The sequence below is a fragment of the Microcebus murinus genome, chromosome 17, assembly GCF_040939455.1.
Source record: "Microcebus murinus isolate Inina chromosome 17, M.murinus_Inina_mat1.0, whole genome shotgun sequence".
Classification (NCBI taxonomy): Eukaryota; Metazoa; Chordata; class Mammalia; order Primates; family Cheirogaleidae; genus Microcebus; species Microcebus murinus.
The window spans coordinates 13298410-13319022 of record NC_134120.1 but is presented as its reverse complement, the minus strand read 5'-3'; the positions used below and the strand labels follow the sequence as shown (position 1 = coordinate 13319022).

General features: G+C 41.5%; 1 protein-coding gene across 1 annotated transcript in view; it reads right to left on the bottom strand.

Moving 5' to 3' along the window:
- Window positions 1-667: 667 nt before the first annotated feature.
- RNF152 (ring finger protein 152) overlaps window positions 668-20613 on the bottom strand; it is a 75959-nt gene continuing 56013 nt past the window's right edge. The window contains exon 2 of the mRNA XM_012774493.3: window positions 668-6988. Within this exon, the coding sequence (XP_012629947.1) occupies window positions 6253-6864 (612 nt within the window). The 5' untranslated portion in view covers window positions 6865-6988 and the 3' untranslated portion in view covers window positions 668-6252. The remainder of the gene's footprint in view (window positions 6989-20613) is intronic.

Genomic DNA, 20613 nt, shown 5'->3' with positions numbered 1-20613 from the left:
GCTGTTCTCCTACTATTTAAATAGAGGTAACCCAGATATCAACTTGTTCCTTTTTAAAAGGCCTCTGCTGTACCTATTTCCTTCTTTCCATAGCCTATATTCCTCCACCACCATCCTATGCAATCATCTACTGCTGGATTCTCAAAAAGCAAATGTCAAATTAAAAAACTGACTATCCCTTTGGAAAACTCTTGCTAGAATAACTCAATAACTAACACCCAGGGAGATGACAGAAGACTTTCACATGGGCTACTAGCCCTTCATCCTGTAGTGCTGAATTTTGTTCTAGAAGAACAAGGCAGTTACAGGGGACACCCCTACAAAAACAAAGAAAATGCATGCTGTTTCAGACTTCAAGAGGCCCCTCAGTACTGTGCCCCAAATATTACTGACTGTCCCTAAAAATATCATAATATGAATAGTATCAAAACCCTTAGATCAGAATAATAAAATCAAGCTAACGAGATGAGTGTTTGAAGCACCACTACATTGTAAGTGAGATATACACAGTGGGATACCCCAGGCAGTGAATCCTGAAAATAAAAAAGAAATCATTGACTCGACTAAGCAAAGAAACTTGTGTAGAAAAATGAGAACCACATTGCAGGAGTTCAGGAATAATGGTGCACTATCCCTGACCACTTGAGCAGGGCCAAAAAATAAGATATTTGGAAGAAATTAAATGCCTCACCCGCATATGTTCCTCAATGGTCAAATGGCATACACTTTATTGGAAAGCCAACTGGCTTTCCAATAAAGTGTATCCAGTAGAATCACCTTTTCATATATTTGAAAACTCTCAAGTGTTTACATAGACACTCCCAAAGGTAGCTGGTTTGACATAATGTATGCAGCCCACAGCAACTGTTAAGAAATTAACATCTAAATTCAACATTGTATAACCACAAACTGAAACATGACTTTTTTTTTACTTGATTTTCAACTCCAATTACAGCTAAATCGTGTATGTGACTGTGTGTGTGTATATGTAGTAAGTAGATTGTGTCAGAAAAATCAATGGCTTTAATTTCCACTTATTTTTAGTGGAACATTTTTAGAAATGTTTCACATTGAACAAAATCCAGCAACTGATCATCATTGCTTTTGAAACAGACTACTACTTTCAAAACAGGTACAGAATCAACTTGGCTATCCTAGTCTTCTCTAGAGTTTCTGTTTTGGTAAGGACTACCTTATGGGTGACAATTTACTGAGAATGATGGAAATGTCAAGGAACAGCTTCTCCATCTAGGTCAAGGATGACAAATCTACTGATAGACACTTCTCATGTGGGAACAAAATGCTGACTGGTTGGTAGCATCATTTTTCTAAGGGAAGATAGAAATTGAAGTCTTTTGCATATCACTCCTCTCATAACAATTACCTTTGGACCACTAATGTCCTTTTATATCTAAAGAAAAACTACCATTTTGGGAAAAATTTAAAAATAATTTTTAAAGCTAAAAAGAATAGTCTTGCCCATTGTTGAGTCCTAGGGGGGAAAAATCAACCCCAATTCTGCTAAACTGAAGTAAATTCATTTGGTTTACATTCCATTTGGAAAACAACGAAAAAGCAGACTAACCAATTCTGACACAGGACTGGTTTTCAGATCAAGGGATGGGAACTCTACAAATCAAAATCTATACTGGAATAAACAGCAGACTATCAGCAAGAGTCTGATCTCTCCATGAAAATATGTCTCACAATAACTTTTCTGCTTCCTTTTATTCACTTAAAATGTAATTCTAATAGTAACCTTCAAATTTTTAAATTTCATGGGCAATGTTTTCCACTGTTTAAAAAAAGTGCTTTTGTGCAAAGCTTCAAATCTTTTAGTTATAACTAAAATTTTAAAAAAGAGAGAGAGAGACTAAAAACAATGTCAAATCTGGCTCTAAAAATAGTACCTCCATTTCAGTCTGGCATCTGAAAAATGACGCCCACATATGCCCACACCAAAGAGAATGACAAGCTGGTAGACTTCAAGGAGACACAAAAACGTTGAACCAAACAAAACATGCTTGCTCTTGTGTTTTGCACCTTACTAATGCAGCAATGACATTCGGATACAATATTGGAAGTGAATAGGGATTTCATTCGGCTTTTTTTTTTCTGTAACATTTACTTTTTGGCCACAAGACCCTAAACACAATTTCACGGAACAAATCATGCATAGTTTGCAAGTCAAACGTTTTACAGCTACTTTCTAACTACTATTTTTGGACAATAGGTTCACATGCAGCTAATGATCCCAGAAAAGGGGCTTAATAAAGCACTCTTTTAGCTTTTCTGATCATTCCTTGGCCCAAAGTATTTAATATATCAATAAGTAACCCCAAAGGTTATTTAATCAATATACATTTTTACTGTCATACTTGAGATCACACAATTTTTAAGGCCAGAAAGAAATGTTTCTCTTTTTGCCAACTGCATGTTGCTAGCCCACAAACTCCCTTCTTAGCCTCACTGTTACTCCATTAAAACCTTGATGCTAGATCCCCATGCAAACTATTCAGGCTGTGCTGTTCAGTATGGTAGACACCAGCCACATGGGCTATTTAACTTACTTAAAATTAAATAAAATTTAAAATCCAGTTCCTCCCTCATACTAACCCCATTTTAATTGCCTAACAGCCAACGTGGCTAGTGGCTACTGTAGTGGACAGCACAGGTTATAGAGTATTTCCATCATCACAGAAAGTTCTATTAAACACTGTGGATCTAGAAGATCCCATGGGCTGTACCAGTACATAGTTTAAGCTTGCAGGGACCTGCTCCATAAGCCATGTACAACATTAAATTTAGTTATATTTTTAAAGAAAATACCTTAGAGCTTTCTGATCATTAAGCATGACTGGAACTGAAACCAATTTGCCTTTTCATCACAACTTATGCCCCAGGTCATTATACAAAAATTTTCCAAAGACAATGCTTTTTGCTAGAAAAGTTGGCTCTACTTAACATGTTAAGCATTCTCTTGCTTATGTCAAGATCATTAATAAAGGTGAAAATTCATGCTTCTTATAGATTACTATTTACACAACACTCATTGTCCTTTACACATAAGGGGGTGTGTGTGGACACCAACGTTTTGCAGTTTAAAAAATTCAGATCACACGGTTTGATAGTTTTCTTTCAATGTCTCTACTCATCCTTAAGTCAACCCTCCTTTCCTTTCCCAGAGAGGTAGATGCTAACTGAAATGAATATATAAACCTACAAAAATTCCTTAAAGTAATAGTTGAGTTAGTAAAGGGTATTCATCAACCCTGAAAAAGGTCAGAGCCAGATAGAGATGACAACAGATCTAGGAAGGAACGAGAGGACATTCATTGCAAGGCAAAGTTCTTGTCCTGCTCTTGCTGCAGAATTACAAGTTGCCACTCACCTCTGCGGGCCTCGGGGGACTCATCTGTACAAGGAAGCCACCAGAGATTACTTTCAGCTCTAAATTTCTGTGCTTTCTAGTAGTGACTTTTCACTGATGTGCAAATATGAATTCTGGCTGCTTGTGTCACTGGACTTTCATCACATGGGGTAGATGGTTTGTTAGTGTCATTGGTAAAAGCCAGCAGAGGCCAGAGCAATGGGATTGCAAATCACATTAAAACATCGTTAGGCCTATAAAAATTCTACATGGCAGGCTGAGACATCTCTCTCTCTCTCTCTCACACACACACACATACACACACACACACACACGCACATCCTAACAAGCAAGTACACAAATAACTGCAGGCAGAATCCATTTAAACAATGTTTCTTATGTCAGTAAGAGTCACACAAAAAATTCTGATTCTGGTCGTTATTGTTAAGATAAATTGTAAGGTCAAGAATCTACCATACAGCTGATTAATTTTTCACTGCTTAGCTGCAGCTCTAGCACAGGACTGCTTTTTAGGTAAAAGTTCTGTGGACGTTTTTACTCTACAGTTTTGCACTAAGAAACACAGGACTGTATCATCACACACATTAGTGTCTATATATAACCTACTTTAACAAGTGGAACTCTATCATACTATACTACAGGTTCGGTCACTTCATACTATACACAAACGTATGCAGATATCACTCATAAAATTAGTCTGAATATGGCATAGCTTAAAATTGCAAGGGTAAAGTCCATTTGAAATGTAGCATTCTTCATACAACATTTCTGTGTGTGTGTTTTTTTTTTTTTTTTCCTCCAAGAGAAATAGAAATTAGGTCAGACATGCATTACAGCAGCCTGGGAGAGTTTGAGAAATTGACACTAACCCAACAGTATATTATGTTACATAATAGAGGATAGTATTCAGCTAATATGATACCTAAATTATTAATACCAAACAAATCCTAGATTATTGTTGTATAATGCCCAATAGCTTACACAATAAAATGGCATTTTAACCTAATTTCTAGTTTGAGCTTTCAAATACATTTCCTAAAGGTCTTATTTGACAAATTTGAAAAATTTGAAAAACCAGAGCTCATAATTTTATATTGAGTTCTCATGCCAATTAACAGTGTTAGCTTTGTATTCTAGCCACTATATTTTTGTTTTATTTCACATTAATTCCATCATTTAAATATGCCTATTTTGTGCTGCTTGAAGATAACAGTTAGCATATAAGTAAATGAAACTTTCTTGATCTCACAGGGCTACTTTCTAGCCTTGCTTTTTGGAACCAGTAACACTATTTGTCTTGCCTTCACCTCCCCTCACCCTCCCCATCATTTTCATGGAATCAATGGAACATAAATAAAAACAGTTATATTTGAGTGGAGTCCTTGTCACATACCACTTGTTTCATGAATTCCACAGAATTAGAACTGTAACGCTTACAACTATTTCTGAATGTACATGCACCCAGAGATAGGAATTTATCACTTAATACTAGCAGTACATTATCCATGATCATCTATAGACCACTGCACATTTAAGAATATTTGACAGTTGATGAGGAGCTGGTCCACTTACATTGGGAATGTGAGTTGTTAGTTTACCTTACCACTTTTCTCCATAAAAACATATCTTGAAATACAAGAGATTTTTCTCACATAGTCCCACAAGAGAAAAACTGGAGTTCTAGCTGGTTTAAATCACATGGGAAAACATCTTTCAAGAAATAATCACAGACCATCTATTAAAATGCCCATCTGGGTTTGCCATCGATTAATGACACTCATGGCCATTCCAATACACCAAAAGTGGGAGAAAAGAGAGATTCTTCCATTATCCTCCATTTACATCTTACAAAATACAAGACTTAAATACACAGAAGAGGAGCAAGTGTTGGAGGGAACAGGTAGGGGACCCCTCACCGGGAGGGTTCAGGTGTCCATGAGAGAGGCCCACCATAGCAGGTACACGATTCATTCATGCCCACGACGTCTTAATCCTAGGATTCTTCTACAAGGACTCGACAACCTGAGGTAAATCAAATTAAACCACACATACATACACACACAAATACACAATATTTACATTTTTAAATTCTCATTTTGTGAGATGGCTTGAGAAAAATTGGCATACAGGTTTCCTGTGGGATTAGGCATTTCTCATTATTTCTCGGTTTATTGCTCCCCTGTCGGGCTTTCTGTTTAATAAACACGTAGCGATCTCTAATTACAAGTGAGGAGAAATGAAGGTGCGTGACAGAACACAACACATTGGAGACATTTGTTCAAATATTTTCTCTAAAAAACGATTGTCCACTTAACTTATTTTGATCTGGGTGCCATTCGAAATGTATAAAAAGCCTCAGCAACTAAATGAAGACTGGGTTTCATTTAAAAAAAAAAAAAGTAAAGAAGCCAGCACTGCATGTCTTCACTGAATTTTTTATACATGGATTTGCAGGTTTGATTCTACTTGTATACACAGCATCTTTGTTTTAATCTACCGCATTTAGAGAAGATCACATTGTACGCACTTGTACAATTTGACATCTAAATAGAATATGTCTATCTCGTAACATGATTTTGAAAAATCATAAATTACAGTCCATTTAATACATGATTATGAGGATGCATGCAATCTTCATCAAAGCCGTTGCCATTAAAACTCAGAACAATTCTCCTGGCGTCTTGCTGAAACCTCACCTTCCGCCCTTCATGTCTGTCTTGGGGTGAATCAAGCGGCAACCCAGAGGCCAGCACTTGGCACCAAATGGTCAGTGTCGCCCCCCAACTTCTCCCTGGGATCCCATCACCAACACCTGCTCAACCCCTAAGTTGGCACCCACAAGCGACTTCCCGGTGGCCTCTTCAGCCACAGGATATCACAGTGAAGCGCTTGGAAATGCAAGACATGTTGTGGAGCACGATGCCCAGAAGGAAGACCAAGACGCAGGCCACCAAGATGACAGTGCACACCCCGGACCAGGTGGAGCTTTTCACCACGCCTCGCCGGTCCTGCTCCTCCTCCACTGCCTCGGGGGCGGCCCCGCCCTGCAGAGGCTGCTGGTCGGCTGGGATGGTCACCACGGTGACAGACTTCTGCTGGCTCCCAGGCAGCAGGCGGCAGCCCATGTCTCCGGGCAGCAGCGCGCGCTCCTTGGAGATGGGCAAGGGCAGCATGTAGCACCCATTGCTGGGAAGTTTGATGAAGACCGGGGTGTGCTCAGAAGTGTGCGGAATGGCGATGACCGCCAGGACCTCGGGGTCGTCAGGGAGCTGGGACACGGAGAAGCCCGGGGGCAGCTTGGTGACGCCGCGGCACCAGGGGCACCTCACGTCCTTCTGGCTTGTCCTCATCTGCTGGAGGCACACGGAGCAGCAGGTGTGTTTGCAATCCAGCAACTTGGGCCTTCGCCGCGGGCTGTAGTAATTGAAGCAGATCTGACATTCCAGCAAGGAGTCCTGGGAGAGCGTCTCCATGGCGGACTGCGAGCTGAAGGGCGAGGCCAAGGTGAAGGAGCTGGTCCTCGGAGGCCACCGCTCTGCGCCTTCCCGATGCCGGCAGGCTCACGGGCTTCTAGCATTCACAGACTAGCATTCACGTCTGAGGGAGACAAATAATGCAAACAATATTAATTATTTCAAATAAGCTGAGATGTCAACCCATCCCAATTGCTCAAAAGTCTTGACACTGGGGTCAAAAGCATAAAAATTTCCCACGCATGAGGCCATAGGATTCCTGCAATGTCCAGAGGAAGGTGAATGAAAGTTGTCTTGGACAGCAAGCAAATATTTTGCTCAATGATAAAGAAATAAATATCTCCAACAGGACAATGCCTCCATATTTCGTACAGAGGGAGTCAGTTGTTTGTGTTTTGTACATTTCACCAAACCCTGGACTGTCCTTCTAAAATAGACTCGAGAACCTCTCTTGCTTCCTCTAAGTCTGTAGCATTTCCTAGAAAGTCCATTTCTTTTCTCAGATCCTCTGACCTTCTTTTCCTGTGTCTACTTACCCTCCTTTAATTTTAATTGCCGGATTCAAACAACTTCAAAAACCTAAATACAACATGTAACTAGCACGCTCAGTTTACGTAGATGGGTTAGGACTGTTCATCCCTCATAGGTAATTAAACCAACTTCATATGCATAAGAAGCATATGAAGGCATCTTTTATCTTCCCCATCAAATCATGTGAACCAAAGTAATTTGTATCTATTGGTTTTAAAAAGAGACAAAACCAAACCAAAACAAAAAACCCCAAACAACCACAAAACCAGAAGCAGCAGTGAACCTTAAGGCAAGGAGGATCCCACAGGCCCACTCATCACAAAAGCATCACGAATTTTTTCCAGTCAGTTCTTTTTATCTCATTACTATTTAAGCTTGCACTGGGGAACATGACTAAAAGCTGGTACAGCTGACCCTTGACCCACACTGGTTTGAACTGTGCGGGTCCACTTAAATGCAGATTTTCAAAATAAATAGTCAGCCCTCCCGACTGGTTCCACATCCACAACTAAAGGCAGATCAAAAATACAGTATGCATGAGACGTGGAGTCCACGTACACAGAAGGTTGGCTTTTTATACTCTCAGGTTCAGCAGAGCCAAGTGGAGACTTAAGTATTTGCAGATTTTGGTATTCGCAGGCCATCCTGAAACCATTCCCCCGCAGGTACAGAAGGACGACTGGCTGTACTATTGATTCACTAATGGAAATCAGATATTATGTAGTGAAAGGCTGTCAGGGAAGACTGGCAAGCATCCCTCACCGTGAAAAATACGAACAGTGCTAGCATGGGGCAGAGGCAGAGTAACTTAGTCCAACTGAACTGAGAAGTGGGAACCCAGTCCTCTGCTGCCTCAGTGGCCTCTCAGTGGCCCCGTTCTGTTTCCTATTAAAAGCATCCAAATCATGTGTCTCTGCATAGAGCCACGATGACTTTGGGGAGAACTACTCAACCACTGCTGTGAAATAACTGCTAATCCTAGAACCACACCTACACCCAGAGGTGGAGCTAATAATCAACAGAAAAGCTCCTTCACATTTTTCTTAAAAATGAACCTTCTTTTTTCTTCCTAACTTTCTTTGCAAAGTTAAGGAAGCACGCCCTCCCCATGATATACAATTTGTTAAAATCAAAATTAAGAATGCAGGAAAAGCAAACCAGTTTAAAGACAAAAAAGTAATCACTGATAAAAACTAGGTGACCATGAAAAGACCTACCTATTTTAAAATATTTCAGCTGTATTCAAAGCACCCAAATTAAGTTATTGAAAGTAAAATATGGTAATGTAGCATTCGGAAAGTTCATATCAGAATCAGCTACATCCCTATCCACTAATTCAAGAACTGTTTATTAGCTATCATGCACAAAGGACAATGCTAAATACTGTAGGACAGTGGTCCCCAACCTTTTTGGCACCAGGGACTGGTGTCCTTGGAGACAATTTTCCATGGATGGCCGGGGGAGGGGGCAGAGCTCAGGCGGTGATGGGAGTGATGGGAGCTCACTTGCCTGCCACTTGCACCCTGCTGCCTGCGAGGGGAAGGGGGTCCTTTCCTAAGTTTCACAGAAGACAATTCACAGACCGGGGTGGGGAAGCAGAGTTCTGCGGCCCAGTCCCTAACAGGCAGTCTACAGCCTGGGAGTTGGGGACCACAGCAGATGTAGGATATAACTCAGACCCTGAGACTACTCACAAACAATTTAAAGTTAGGTAAGAATGAATGTGAGAATACCTTGTTCATTCATTCATTCATTTGTTCAAATTCTCATTGAATATCTACTATGTGTCAAGAACTGTGGTATTTATTTTTGTCCCTTGTAACTAAACCTTGTCACTGCCCATAAGGAAGTCCCAGCCTCGAGGTTGGACCTCTAAGTACTTAAGCAATTGTCACATCAATACACAGTGTCCCAAAGCACCTGGAGGAATCTGGGATGGTTCAGAAAAAAATCTGGATTCTGGATAGGAATTAGTCAAGTAAAATCAGGGGACAGGCTATTCAGGTTAAGAAATCAGCATGGGCAAAGGAAAAGAGGTGAGCAGTACAGAATTATTTCTATACTCTAGCTGTGACACTGGCTTGAGGGACTTTTTTCTTAATACTAGAGTAACTTACAGATGTCTTCTCTAAGAGTTTTATAGTTTTAGGCCTTATGTTTAGGTCTTTGATAGAGATGTCTTTTAAAGAAATAAAACTCAGAGAACCTACAAGCACACTCCCCAGTCCTAGCCAGGGACAGGAGATTGCACAGGGAGGGATGAAATGAGCTTGTGCACAGTCTGGGGAGGGGGGACAGCCTCGAAGGCCAGGCCAAGGGGACTGTAGAGTGGGCAACAGGAAAATACCAGAAAGGTTAAGAGTAGGAGGATGATTTATTCAGGGTATTCTGGAAAGACCCGTTGGGAGTCCTGTGTAACACTGGTCAAGAGGTAAAGAGCTGAAGGGAACAGTGGCAATTAGGATGAACAGATGAGACCCGGGGAGAGGTCTCTGGATCATGGAGTGTGCTGTAAAAAGTAGGATGGTCGCTCAGAGGGAGGAGAATCGAGGCGTGCTTCTTTTTACTTTTAGAATAGAGAAATTTGAGTGAAGAGGGGCAGAGGAGGCAAGTTGAGGTGCTGAAAGCCAGACAGCCTGGTCTGTGCCATCCAGTATGGTGACCACTAGGCACGGGTGCAGGCGGAAGTTAGTGTGCGGGGAGAGAGTGGAAAGGGGAGAGAGTGTACGGATCGCTACCGAGGGGAATGTGGAACGGCGGCAGAAATCCCCAATGTGCCAGTGAATAGAGTGATAGTCTTCTAATTCTATACCCAACATAATACATATTTTTTTTCCTTAAAAACAAAAACACAGGGTTAATTTATGAATCTTGCTCTCCTGAGTGTTCAAGCTCATTGGCAGAAGTCAGGTGACAACAGAGACTCTTAGGAGATGGGCATGTGTATGGGGGGGAAGGTAGCAGAAACAACAAAATTAGGGAAAGGTATTAAAAAAAAAAGTACAGAGTCTTGCAATTTTATGAATTTGGAGAGACCTTTCCTTAACAATCACGCTCAGTACAAATCATTCGCAATGTAAATGCAGTCGGGGGCAAAAATGTTTCATCACATCAATATCAAAACAGTGACCACCAGTTTCTATATTAACCCTCCTTCCATATTATTTGCCTTGCCTGCCGTATAACAATGTGGGAAGCAGCGTAGCAGAGTGGGAAGAAAAGGGGTTCTGGTCACAAAGAATCTTGGGCGCAAATCCTAGCTGTCACTAGCCAGCCATGACACCAGAGAGAATCACTTCACCGCTCTGAGCCTGCTACCTCGCCGGCGAAGCAGGCATGACATGACGGAGCCGTGGTTGAAGGTCAAGCGAGTTCGGAGAGTCCACGAGACACAGTGAAGGGCTCAGAGAGGGCAGTGCTAGCTCTCTCCTTCCCCTCCACTGGGTACAGCGCTGTGTGCGATCTGCCCAGAGGCACTTCCTGGCTGTCAAAGAGCTGCCACTTGGAACAGCTTGGGAGGAGGGCTGCAAGTGTTCTTCTTGGCCCTGCCCCAAGACCTACACACCATCATTTTTCACCAAAACCAACAAGCAATTTTATTCATGAATTTATGTTCCAAGTAATGTCCTCTTAATTTGTGTTAAGTTCCCTTAAAATTAGATTATGCTACTCAATTTCCAACTCCACTCAAGTAAGTTCTAGGCCTTACGACACAGGCTGAGCATAAAAGCAGAATGGGAAAACAGTTCCTATTTTTGAGGCTCAGCCACTCGAGCCATTTTGACAGCAGCCTCTCTGATTTATACACTGATTTGTTTTACACGAAGCCAGCCTGTATTGCATTCTAGTTTATTTTCTGGAGCATAATTAGTAATGATGATGATTAGTTAGGTAAAGAGGTGGAAAATTTATGAGGCTATGGACCGAAGCTAATGATGAATCATTCTTCTCCTCTTTCATCAGAAAGTCTAAAGATGTGAGTCAACAACAGAAGAAAGGGAATGGAAACAAAGTCTACGTAAGCCAGAAAAGGAATTCAGAGCTCTCTGTCAAGCGTGTTATACGCAAGCTCATACTGGTGATTGCTTTAGGAACCTGAGTGTGGCATTGCTTTCCTTACAGGAAGAGCAAAATGTAATGTTCAAATAAAATACTCATTAAGTTTTAAAAGGAAAAGGTACTTTGGTAAATGCATAAGCACACGTATATACGGAAATATATAGAAGCAATTTTTAAATGTCACTACAATTTATTTTAAAAGAACCTGAAGTAAAGATCAAAGAGAAAAACATCACACGGAGAGGAACAGAGAGGCCCAGGGAGGGCATTTTCCAAAAAATTATGGCTCACAAGTAGAACTTATTTTCAAACACACCTTCATAAAACAGCACTTAGTTACATAAAAAATATCAATTGTATAATATTTAGATAAACCAAAGGTGTGTGTATGTGTTTGTGTTACTGTTATTTTGGGTCCGTGGATATTTGGTGTTTTGGAGATACTTTACAATATCAACATATTTTCACACAATACAATTTCTTTTTAAATTATATATAATTTTATGAATCTTCATAAAAGATGTAGGTGGGGTGAACTGCTCCCATGAATATGGTGGGTGGTAAAACAGCTTTGGTCTACAACACTGAATTTTTATAATCCCAGTTGCTTTTAGAAGTCCAGGCATACAAGCCTGAGGATAAAAAAGCCAGTGAAGTAAATAATCCAGATAGTTTTACTTTGTTTATGCTCTTAAGAACCTTCATACATTCTGCGACAGCGGGATTAATTATGAAGCCTCTCAGTGAAACTATGGCATGATCTTGTATTGATTACGTGTGGCTGACCTTGAATTGTTCCATTCCATAGTCTCTATGAGGACCTTAAATGCAATGGTTGTGTTGAGCAAAAATCTCAAATTCAGAGATTAAACTAGGCACTACACTGCTTTTCTCTTTCTGATGAAATAGCCCATCTTTTTGATACAGGCCATCCATTTAAATCCTCAAGAAAATATAAATATTTGAAATGAGATTAAACAAAATAATTACAGTTCCATTTCATCCATTATTTCAGCTGGCAAGACCACTTAGTTATATTGGATCTTAGCAAACACTCCAATTAGTGGCAAGAATGGGAATGCCGGTGACAGATGTGTCATTGACTTTTTGTCCTCTGGGAGCAGAGAGCAGCCCTCCCAGGACACAACTGCTGTGCCCATGTAGAGTCCAACTGGTGTAACGACAGTCGCTTTAACGGAGCAGGACAGCGGATTCCAGGACTTTGACAAATCTCAACTGAGAATTCCACCAGCCCGAGCTCCGCCATTTGCGCCATTTTCTCCTATGCGCACCCTTGCTTGCTGTATTTAACGAAGCAAAGAATCCAGAAAGTGAAAGCAGTGATTTAAACATCTGGGATGTCCAGGGGAAGCTGACAGTGCTGAGGCCGCACGGATGAAAAGGAGAAAGCAGCAGACCAGCCAGGATGTCAGGGTCGCCCCAGGGACTCTCCATGCAACCGAAGGCCTGGCCTGCCAGCAATGCCCAGCAGGACAACTGTGGACGAGACAAGCCTGGCCACAGCCTAGGCGCTGTCCCCATCTGCACGGGCCACGGAGTGATGGGCATGCCACACCAGAAGGCGCTGCCAGGGTGCCTGCCAATTCTGTTGTCACAAAGACAACCGACTAACCAAGCAGTCACCGTCACCAGAGAGGTAGTTACTCGGCCACAGGGGCATTTCATTTAGGTCAAGTTAGCAAAAGATGAATGAATTGGACCCCTCCACGGTTTGGAGGGGTATATTTAAAATCAAAGTATTCTGGAATCAAGACATTTTTAGGAATTAAAGCCACATGTCGGTACTGTAATGAGGGATGATAAGCACTGATTTTCATTTGAGTATCTACCGATCATTACTACTAGGGATTGGGAGATAAGGATTTGGGCTCTTGTCCTGCCCTGATGTAGGTGGGTTACCTTAAGTAAACGACGTCTCCATGAGCCCCCGTTTCCTCACCTGTAAAATTAGGACTCTGGACTAGATGGTCCCCTCAAGCATCTTCTAGTAAAAATATTCTATGACCTAAATAATTGCTGAATACACAGGCGGGTTTCCAACCGCATGACAGCACTGCCAGGCTGCTGGTTCTGTGCTTCTCATGCCTCCGAAATAATTTACAAATATTACCTGCTAATGATCTTGCAAGAACGCATTTACATGAGGTAGGGGGAGTGGGCATCTAAACTATTTTAAATGTGTGGCAACTCACATTACAAAGTTCTTCTTTTATGCCTTTGGTTTAATGAAAACGCCCTAACAGAAGCAGCCACAAGTTCGATTTTTAGCAACAACCAAAAGAAAAATTCTTTTATGTCTAATCAATATCCTTCCCAGATCAAGTAAGACATCTCTATTACTCAAACTTGTTACCAGATGAAGGTGGCCCCAACCTTCCCTTGAAAAGAGTCCGCACAGCTGTCCAGCCCTTGCAGGAGGCCAAGGTTAACTCTGGCATTCATTAGACACGCTGCTTTACCTTCACTTGTTCCCACCACCCAGTGACAGCCTAGGAAAAGCTGCTGATGGGCGTTTGAAAGCAGAGAAGAGCTATACAAGACTGTGAGGGGATGTCACCGGCTCCCTAGGGAGACCAAGTGATAAAAGATGCCATCAGACAGACAGGCAGAGCAAATAAAAATGATCGACTACCACGACTGCTAGGATTCTGAGTAGAGTTGAAGTCACTGACAAGCCAGGCACACAAGTGAAGCCAAAGAGATAAAAAACAAACCTAAGTCTTACCAACAGTTCTACATCTACAAAACATGTAGTGGTGGGTGAGCAAATATTTACTGGGAGACCACCGTGTACATTATTCAAGGCACTGGGGACACCATGAAGAACAACAGCCTTGTTACCAAAAGGTCAGCACTTGTCCCCAAGGCTGCATCAGAAGAACGAGGATGAGTGGTTTGAGAAGGAAAGAGGAGGTTATTAATTTGCTGGCAAATGAGAAGGTTGGCAGACTCCTGTCTCAAAGTACTAACCTCCTGTTTCAGAGCAAAAGTACAGAGTTTTTAAAGGTTCTGATCAATCCCATAATCCCATTTTAGGCTAAGGCGATCTTTTAACCTCTGCCGGAGCAATTCCCTTGAGCCATTTCCTGTGGCACAAAGAACAAAGGCCACTCTCCGGCCCCTTCCGACCACTGGCCTGAGGCAGGGATGTAGTTCAGTTCTCAGAAAGAGTGAGGGGTGTTGGAGGACACAGAAACCATTTTTGCCTTTTTTCAGGCCATTCTCTCTGTTACTGTCCCGACCCCAAACAACCTGAAGAGCAGAACGATGCAAACAGAGCCATGGAGAAGGGGGAGGGTAGACAGAGCACTGAAAGGAGACGCTTCCTCAGCTGATCACGTGTAATCAATAAATCATGCATAGGGATTAGACAGAACCACCAAAGAACCATCATTGCCTGTCGGAGCCTGCCAGACACTGGAATTGAAGGAGCCTACAGGCCCACTGTTCTATCATTCCAGAGACAATGGAGAGAGCAAGAAAAGTCAAGGGAAGGACACTGAAATTTCCTTTATTTGATTAAGCATCACAGCTGACCTTGTCTGCATCTTGCTTCCCTGGGATAAAAACAGGCTCTGAGCCTGTCAGATGCAAGAGTTTAAGGTGTTGCCTCAAGGTGGGTCTAAAGACAGCCCCGGGCAAGGGAAGCAAGCTAGTCATTTCTAGGGGTGAGGGCAGAGGGCTAGGAGCTGTGCTCAAAGGACAGCAGGGGTTGGCAACCCCCTGGAGAGCAAGGCCTCTCTCTGCTACAGACCCCCGGGGCCCCCACTCCCCCTGTGGAGGACACAAAGGCCCAAACAAATTCCCACATATCAATTTACATTTTTATAAAATGAACCACCCATGTATATTCCCCACTCCTAATTTTTCCCCCAACAACAAATTCCAGAACAAACTGAAAGCCTAAGTCAATATTTTTTTAGAATGTTTTCTCATTATATTTTAGGTACATCAGAGACCCACAACCTTCTCCTATAAAGGCGTAGGTAACACTTGCAGCTTCTAGGCGTTGAGGATCATGCCGTTTTCTTTTGCAGATACTCAGCTCTGCGTGGAAGTGTGAGAGCAGCCACAGACGACACGTGAAGGAAAGGGCAGGCAAGGCTCTGTTCTGTGTGGACCCACTGGGAACCCCAGAGCTGATATAAAGATTATTTTAATCCAAAGACATTTGAGATTCAATAGATGCAGAAAGAGCTTCCCTTATTTGACTAAAAGGAGAAACATCTGAGAAATGAGACCATCACCACGGCCCTTTTGTTACGACAGGGGAAGACACGTTCGTCGTCTGTGGTGAACGTATCTTGCTCTTGCTCTGTGAACCTAGCTTGTCCTTCCTCAATCCACTTCGTTGCACGCTCAACCTGGCTTTTGGTGTGTCTGGTCATTCTTCAGCCAAGAGCACACCAAGAACAGATGACTACGACCCAGCAATGATGATAGCTCCAGATTAAAGGCAAGTCCTTATTTGATGGAACTTCACAAACACGTGAGGATAAATTACTCCGGATAGCCTGAACTTTGGACACAATTCTGGTGTTCATTTGCATAGTCACAGCAGGCCATGAAGTAGCTGAACACATTTAGGTTTGGCCAGGTTCATCTCAGCTCTGCACAGCAGTATCTTAGGGTGGTTCACCTTTACCATCTAGAAGGGACATTAGGTGAATTCCCCAGACACATCGAGCATTCCTTCAGAGTGCCAAAGTTCATATGTGATTTATGATGAGTAGAGAGAGATCCATTAATTTGAGGAGCTCCCCGCCTGGAAGGAGTTGCAGGGAAGGAAAGTCTTGGCTCATTTAAAAAACAAACAACAACAAAAACAAAAACACCTAATTGCTAAGACTTATTTACTTTCACACATTACAAAAATATATATTTCTTAGAATTTCTATCAATGACTCAGAGACATTCTATACTCAACATTTGAAAAGAATGGCAAATTAAAAAGCTGGTGGGTTTTACAGAGATTTTCTTAAATAAGTCTATTATTCCAAAGCCATTCATAACATTATTTTCTTTGAGAGGGAGTGTTTATTGCTGCAATCTCCTTACCTACTCTCAATATTGATGATTCATCGCATGAGTTAAGCCTCAAACTGAAGTTGCAAAGAATTCCTACAGGCATCGGCACTAAAATTAAGCACCACAGGGAGTCAGCCGTCAGTCTGCTCATTACTTCTGCTTTTTCTTACTTCCAGCTGCAGTAACTCAATGAAGGTTGATTTTCCATTTAGGCAAGGTAAGGAAGAAAGAATAAAGAGCAAGCCCCGAAACTAGATATTGAACAGTGGTGCAACCAAACACCATCCATCATTAATCCATCTTTGCTAATCTAACAATAAATCCAGATTCCTCCTCTTGCTTCCTCAAATTTATTTTTAAGTTAACTTTGAGGCAAAGTGTATCAACAATAAAATGCATATATTTTAAGTGCACAGTTCAATGAGTTTTGACAAATGTAATCAACCATGTCACCAGTACGCCAAGCAAGATATTTCTACCACCCCGAAGGGTTGCCGTGTGCCTCCTCCAGTTCATCCATCCTTCTTGCCCCACCCCTGTCCCACTCCTGCTCTACTCCTGCTCCTGGCAGCCACTGCACTGCTCTGCTCTCCACCTTGAATTTGTAAATTTAAAACCCAATCTAGGCCAGGTATGGTGGTTCACGCCTACACTCCCAGCATTGTGGGAGGCTGAGGTGGGAGAATCGCTTAAGGATAGAAGTTCAAGAACAACCTGGACAATATAACAAGATCCTCCGTCCCTACAAAAAAATTTTTTTTTAATTACTTGGGCATGGTGGCCCACAACTGTAGTCCCAGCTACTCAAGAGACTGAGGAGGGAGGATCACTGAAGCCCAGGAGTTGGAGGCTGCAGTGAGCTATCACTGTGCCACTGTATTTTGGCTTAGGCGACAGAACAAGACTCCATCAAAAAAACAAAAAACCCTGCCTAATCCTAGGTGTTGGTCTAGGAAAAAATGGTAATATTAATATTCTGAGTATACTTTTAGATGACCTAGCACTGTGTTTTTAGAAATAACGTCTTCATTTAACTTCACATTCATATTTCCCAGAGTAAATTCTAGAGTAACAAAACTATTAATACTATTAATGCTATGAAAATACATATTTGCATTCATTCAAATATGTATTGATGATGCAGCACTGTTCTAGGTTTGGGGGATCTAAAGAAAAAAAGATGGGGCCTTCCCTTGCCAAGGCCACTGGAGAACACAGACATCCCTGCCAGACATGAAGACAACTGCAGCCTAATGTGACCTGGGCTTCATGCAGGAGTATGAAGAAGAGCTGGAAGAGGAACCTGTGTCTGCCTGGGGCAGCCAGGAAAGGTTTTTCAAGAAAATACATAAAATACATAATTTTAACTTCAAGGGTGAAAGCTGAGCGTGTGCAAAGGCACAGGGACCAAAATGAGGCAGGTCAGGCTGGTGGACACGAAGAGGGACCGGGCCTGTGGCCTCCAGGAGGCAACGCAAATATCCCGGCACAAGGGCAATGATACCAGCTTCCGCCCCACAGGGCTGTCAAGGCGAATGTGCGAGACTACATGGTGAGCACCCAGACAGGGCCTGGCACGTGGTGAGCTCATCCTGGTGACACTGCTATTAGGTGAGCCGGGGAAGGGATGTCTGGGCAGAGCAGAAGGACGGTCTGCCCAGCAGGGTGGGCTTTGAGCAGTCCTAACTGCATTATTATGACTATTGTGGTTAGTACCATTTTAACCCTTTGAAAGTGTCCAATTCAGTGGCATTGAGTAACTGTAATGTGTAACCACCACCACTCTCCATTTCCAGAGCTTTGTCACCATCCCCAGCAGAGCTCTGTCCCCACTCAACACTAACTCCTCTGTCCCCTTCCCCTGGCCCCTGGGAACCTCTATTCTACTTTCTGTCTCTATGAATTTGCCTATTCTAGGGACCTCGTAAAAGCAGAGTCATACAGTATTTGTCTATCATTGTCCTAAAATTTGTCTGGCTTATTTGACTAGGCATGTTGTCAAGGTCCTCCCATGTTGTAGCATGTATCAGAACGTCCTTCCTTTTAATGGCTGAGTAATAGTAGTGTGTTATTTGTTCAGAGCTCCCCTGGCGGCAGAATGAGCATGCACTGGCCATGGGGCCCACTGACGGTTCCAGGCTGGAAGGAAGCTAGGGACAGGGGTAAGGGGAAGAGCAAACCAAGAGGGATTGGAGAGCGAGGGAGGAATGTTTGGGCAAGATTCCCAGGTTTCTCCCTGAGGCAAGTGGATGGAGGTAGCGTTTTTGAGGGGCGCAGCTCTGACAAAATGCAGTGAGGAGAAGCGTCTGAAGGTGACAGAGATGGCCAGTGTGCTCTGGATCTTGAAATTCTGTACCTACCAAAGTCCTGACTTGTGTGTGAAATTTAGACAGCTATTGAGAAACTAACTTCGCCACATATTTTTACTTATAAGAAGTTATATTTCACCAAGTCAATTATTAGGCAATAAAGAAATAGATATCGTCACTAAAGGCCTTCTACAATAGAAAAAAAAGGGGGGGAAGGCAGAAGACACAATGAATCACAAATGTTTTAAGTATACAGATTAAACTTTAATAGCATTCGAATTCTTCTCATCTCTGAAAACCTGCAGCAAAATACTCGTGAGAGGTTCTGTGGTACCAGGCTAGAGCCTGGTAACTCAACCAACCTCAGGTTGCCAACTAACGACTGTCTCTAGGCCACAGCCATTTCTGGTCTTGCAAATTCCTCTCGCTCTAAACACTGGGCTGTGATTACAGAATCAACTCAGGAAATACTAGGATTCATTATCTCTCCCTTCATGAGCTTCTGCTTCCTCTTCAAACAGACATGTCTTCACAGATGAATGAAGCTAACCCAGCAAAGAGTGGCCGCTCATTTATCGAATAGTGCCAGGATGAAAAGAGCATGCCTGACTCCCACTTACTCTCTTATCACAATAATAAGACTATTCGACTTTTTAAGGAGCCAGAAATGGACATGTGCATTTAATGAATTATTCAAATTTTTATATCCAAGGCCACATGCAAAGTATTTAAACTGTAAGAAAAAAAATTAAGCAATTTAGGACACAAGGCTCACTCTCTAGTGTTGTCACCTACCCTCAAAGCAAAAAACACTGTAAAAATACAATTTCTATGTCAGATAGAAAGCAATGATTCATTTTACTCAAAAACTTTACACGTAAATGACTTCTATAAAAAAGTTAAGTTGTCCTGCTAAATGATAAAGCTTAAGTCTCATCACAAAGAAACAATTTACTTCCAAAACATTTTTTAAAAATTATATAACCTATTTAGAATGTAAATAATATTCTAAACATAGTAAGTATGTGTGGGTATAAATGTGTCATGATCTATAAGTAGTTTATTTATATACATAGGCCATGTAAAATCCAATTCATTTTCTTGAAACTAAGAGACACAATTCCTAAGCCTTAAGCTGTTTTTGTTAGAGTCACTGAGATTATCCTTCACAACATCAAATGTATTCAATTTTAGGGGAAGTAAAATATTTAAGTCATATTTTTAAACTATTAAGAGTCATTCAGACATCTGAATTAATTAGTAATGATCAACAAATTCATAGTAATTTCTATCAACACATAAGGATTTTTGTTGTTGTTAGAGTGAATTCACCCTAAAGCATTTTGGATTTGTACAAGTAGGAAAGTCTGTATTATTTGTTCATATTATGTGGATATTTCATTTTTGCTTTCTACACATATGTATACATATACTACTCAGCTAAAACTACCTAAAACATAAGAATATCTATTTTTACAGAACAAAATATTTATTTGTCCTAAGCTAATAATGTTAGTTAAGTAATTGAGTTTCATTTGGTGAAAACTGCTATCCCATTCAGTAAAGCAGAAAATATTTCCCACATAATCATGCATACCCTATTGAATTAATCCGGTTTAATCTACCAATAACTTATTGAGTTTCAGCTTTCATTTGTGAAAAATGTTCTAACTTATCTTTCTCAGAATAGTCACAAAAAGTATCTAAAAACAGTAAGTTAATATTTTTTTAAATCACCCAAATTCTACCTATGAATTTTTAAAAAAAAACAGCCTGACTTAACAAGCATGCATTTTGTAAG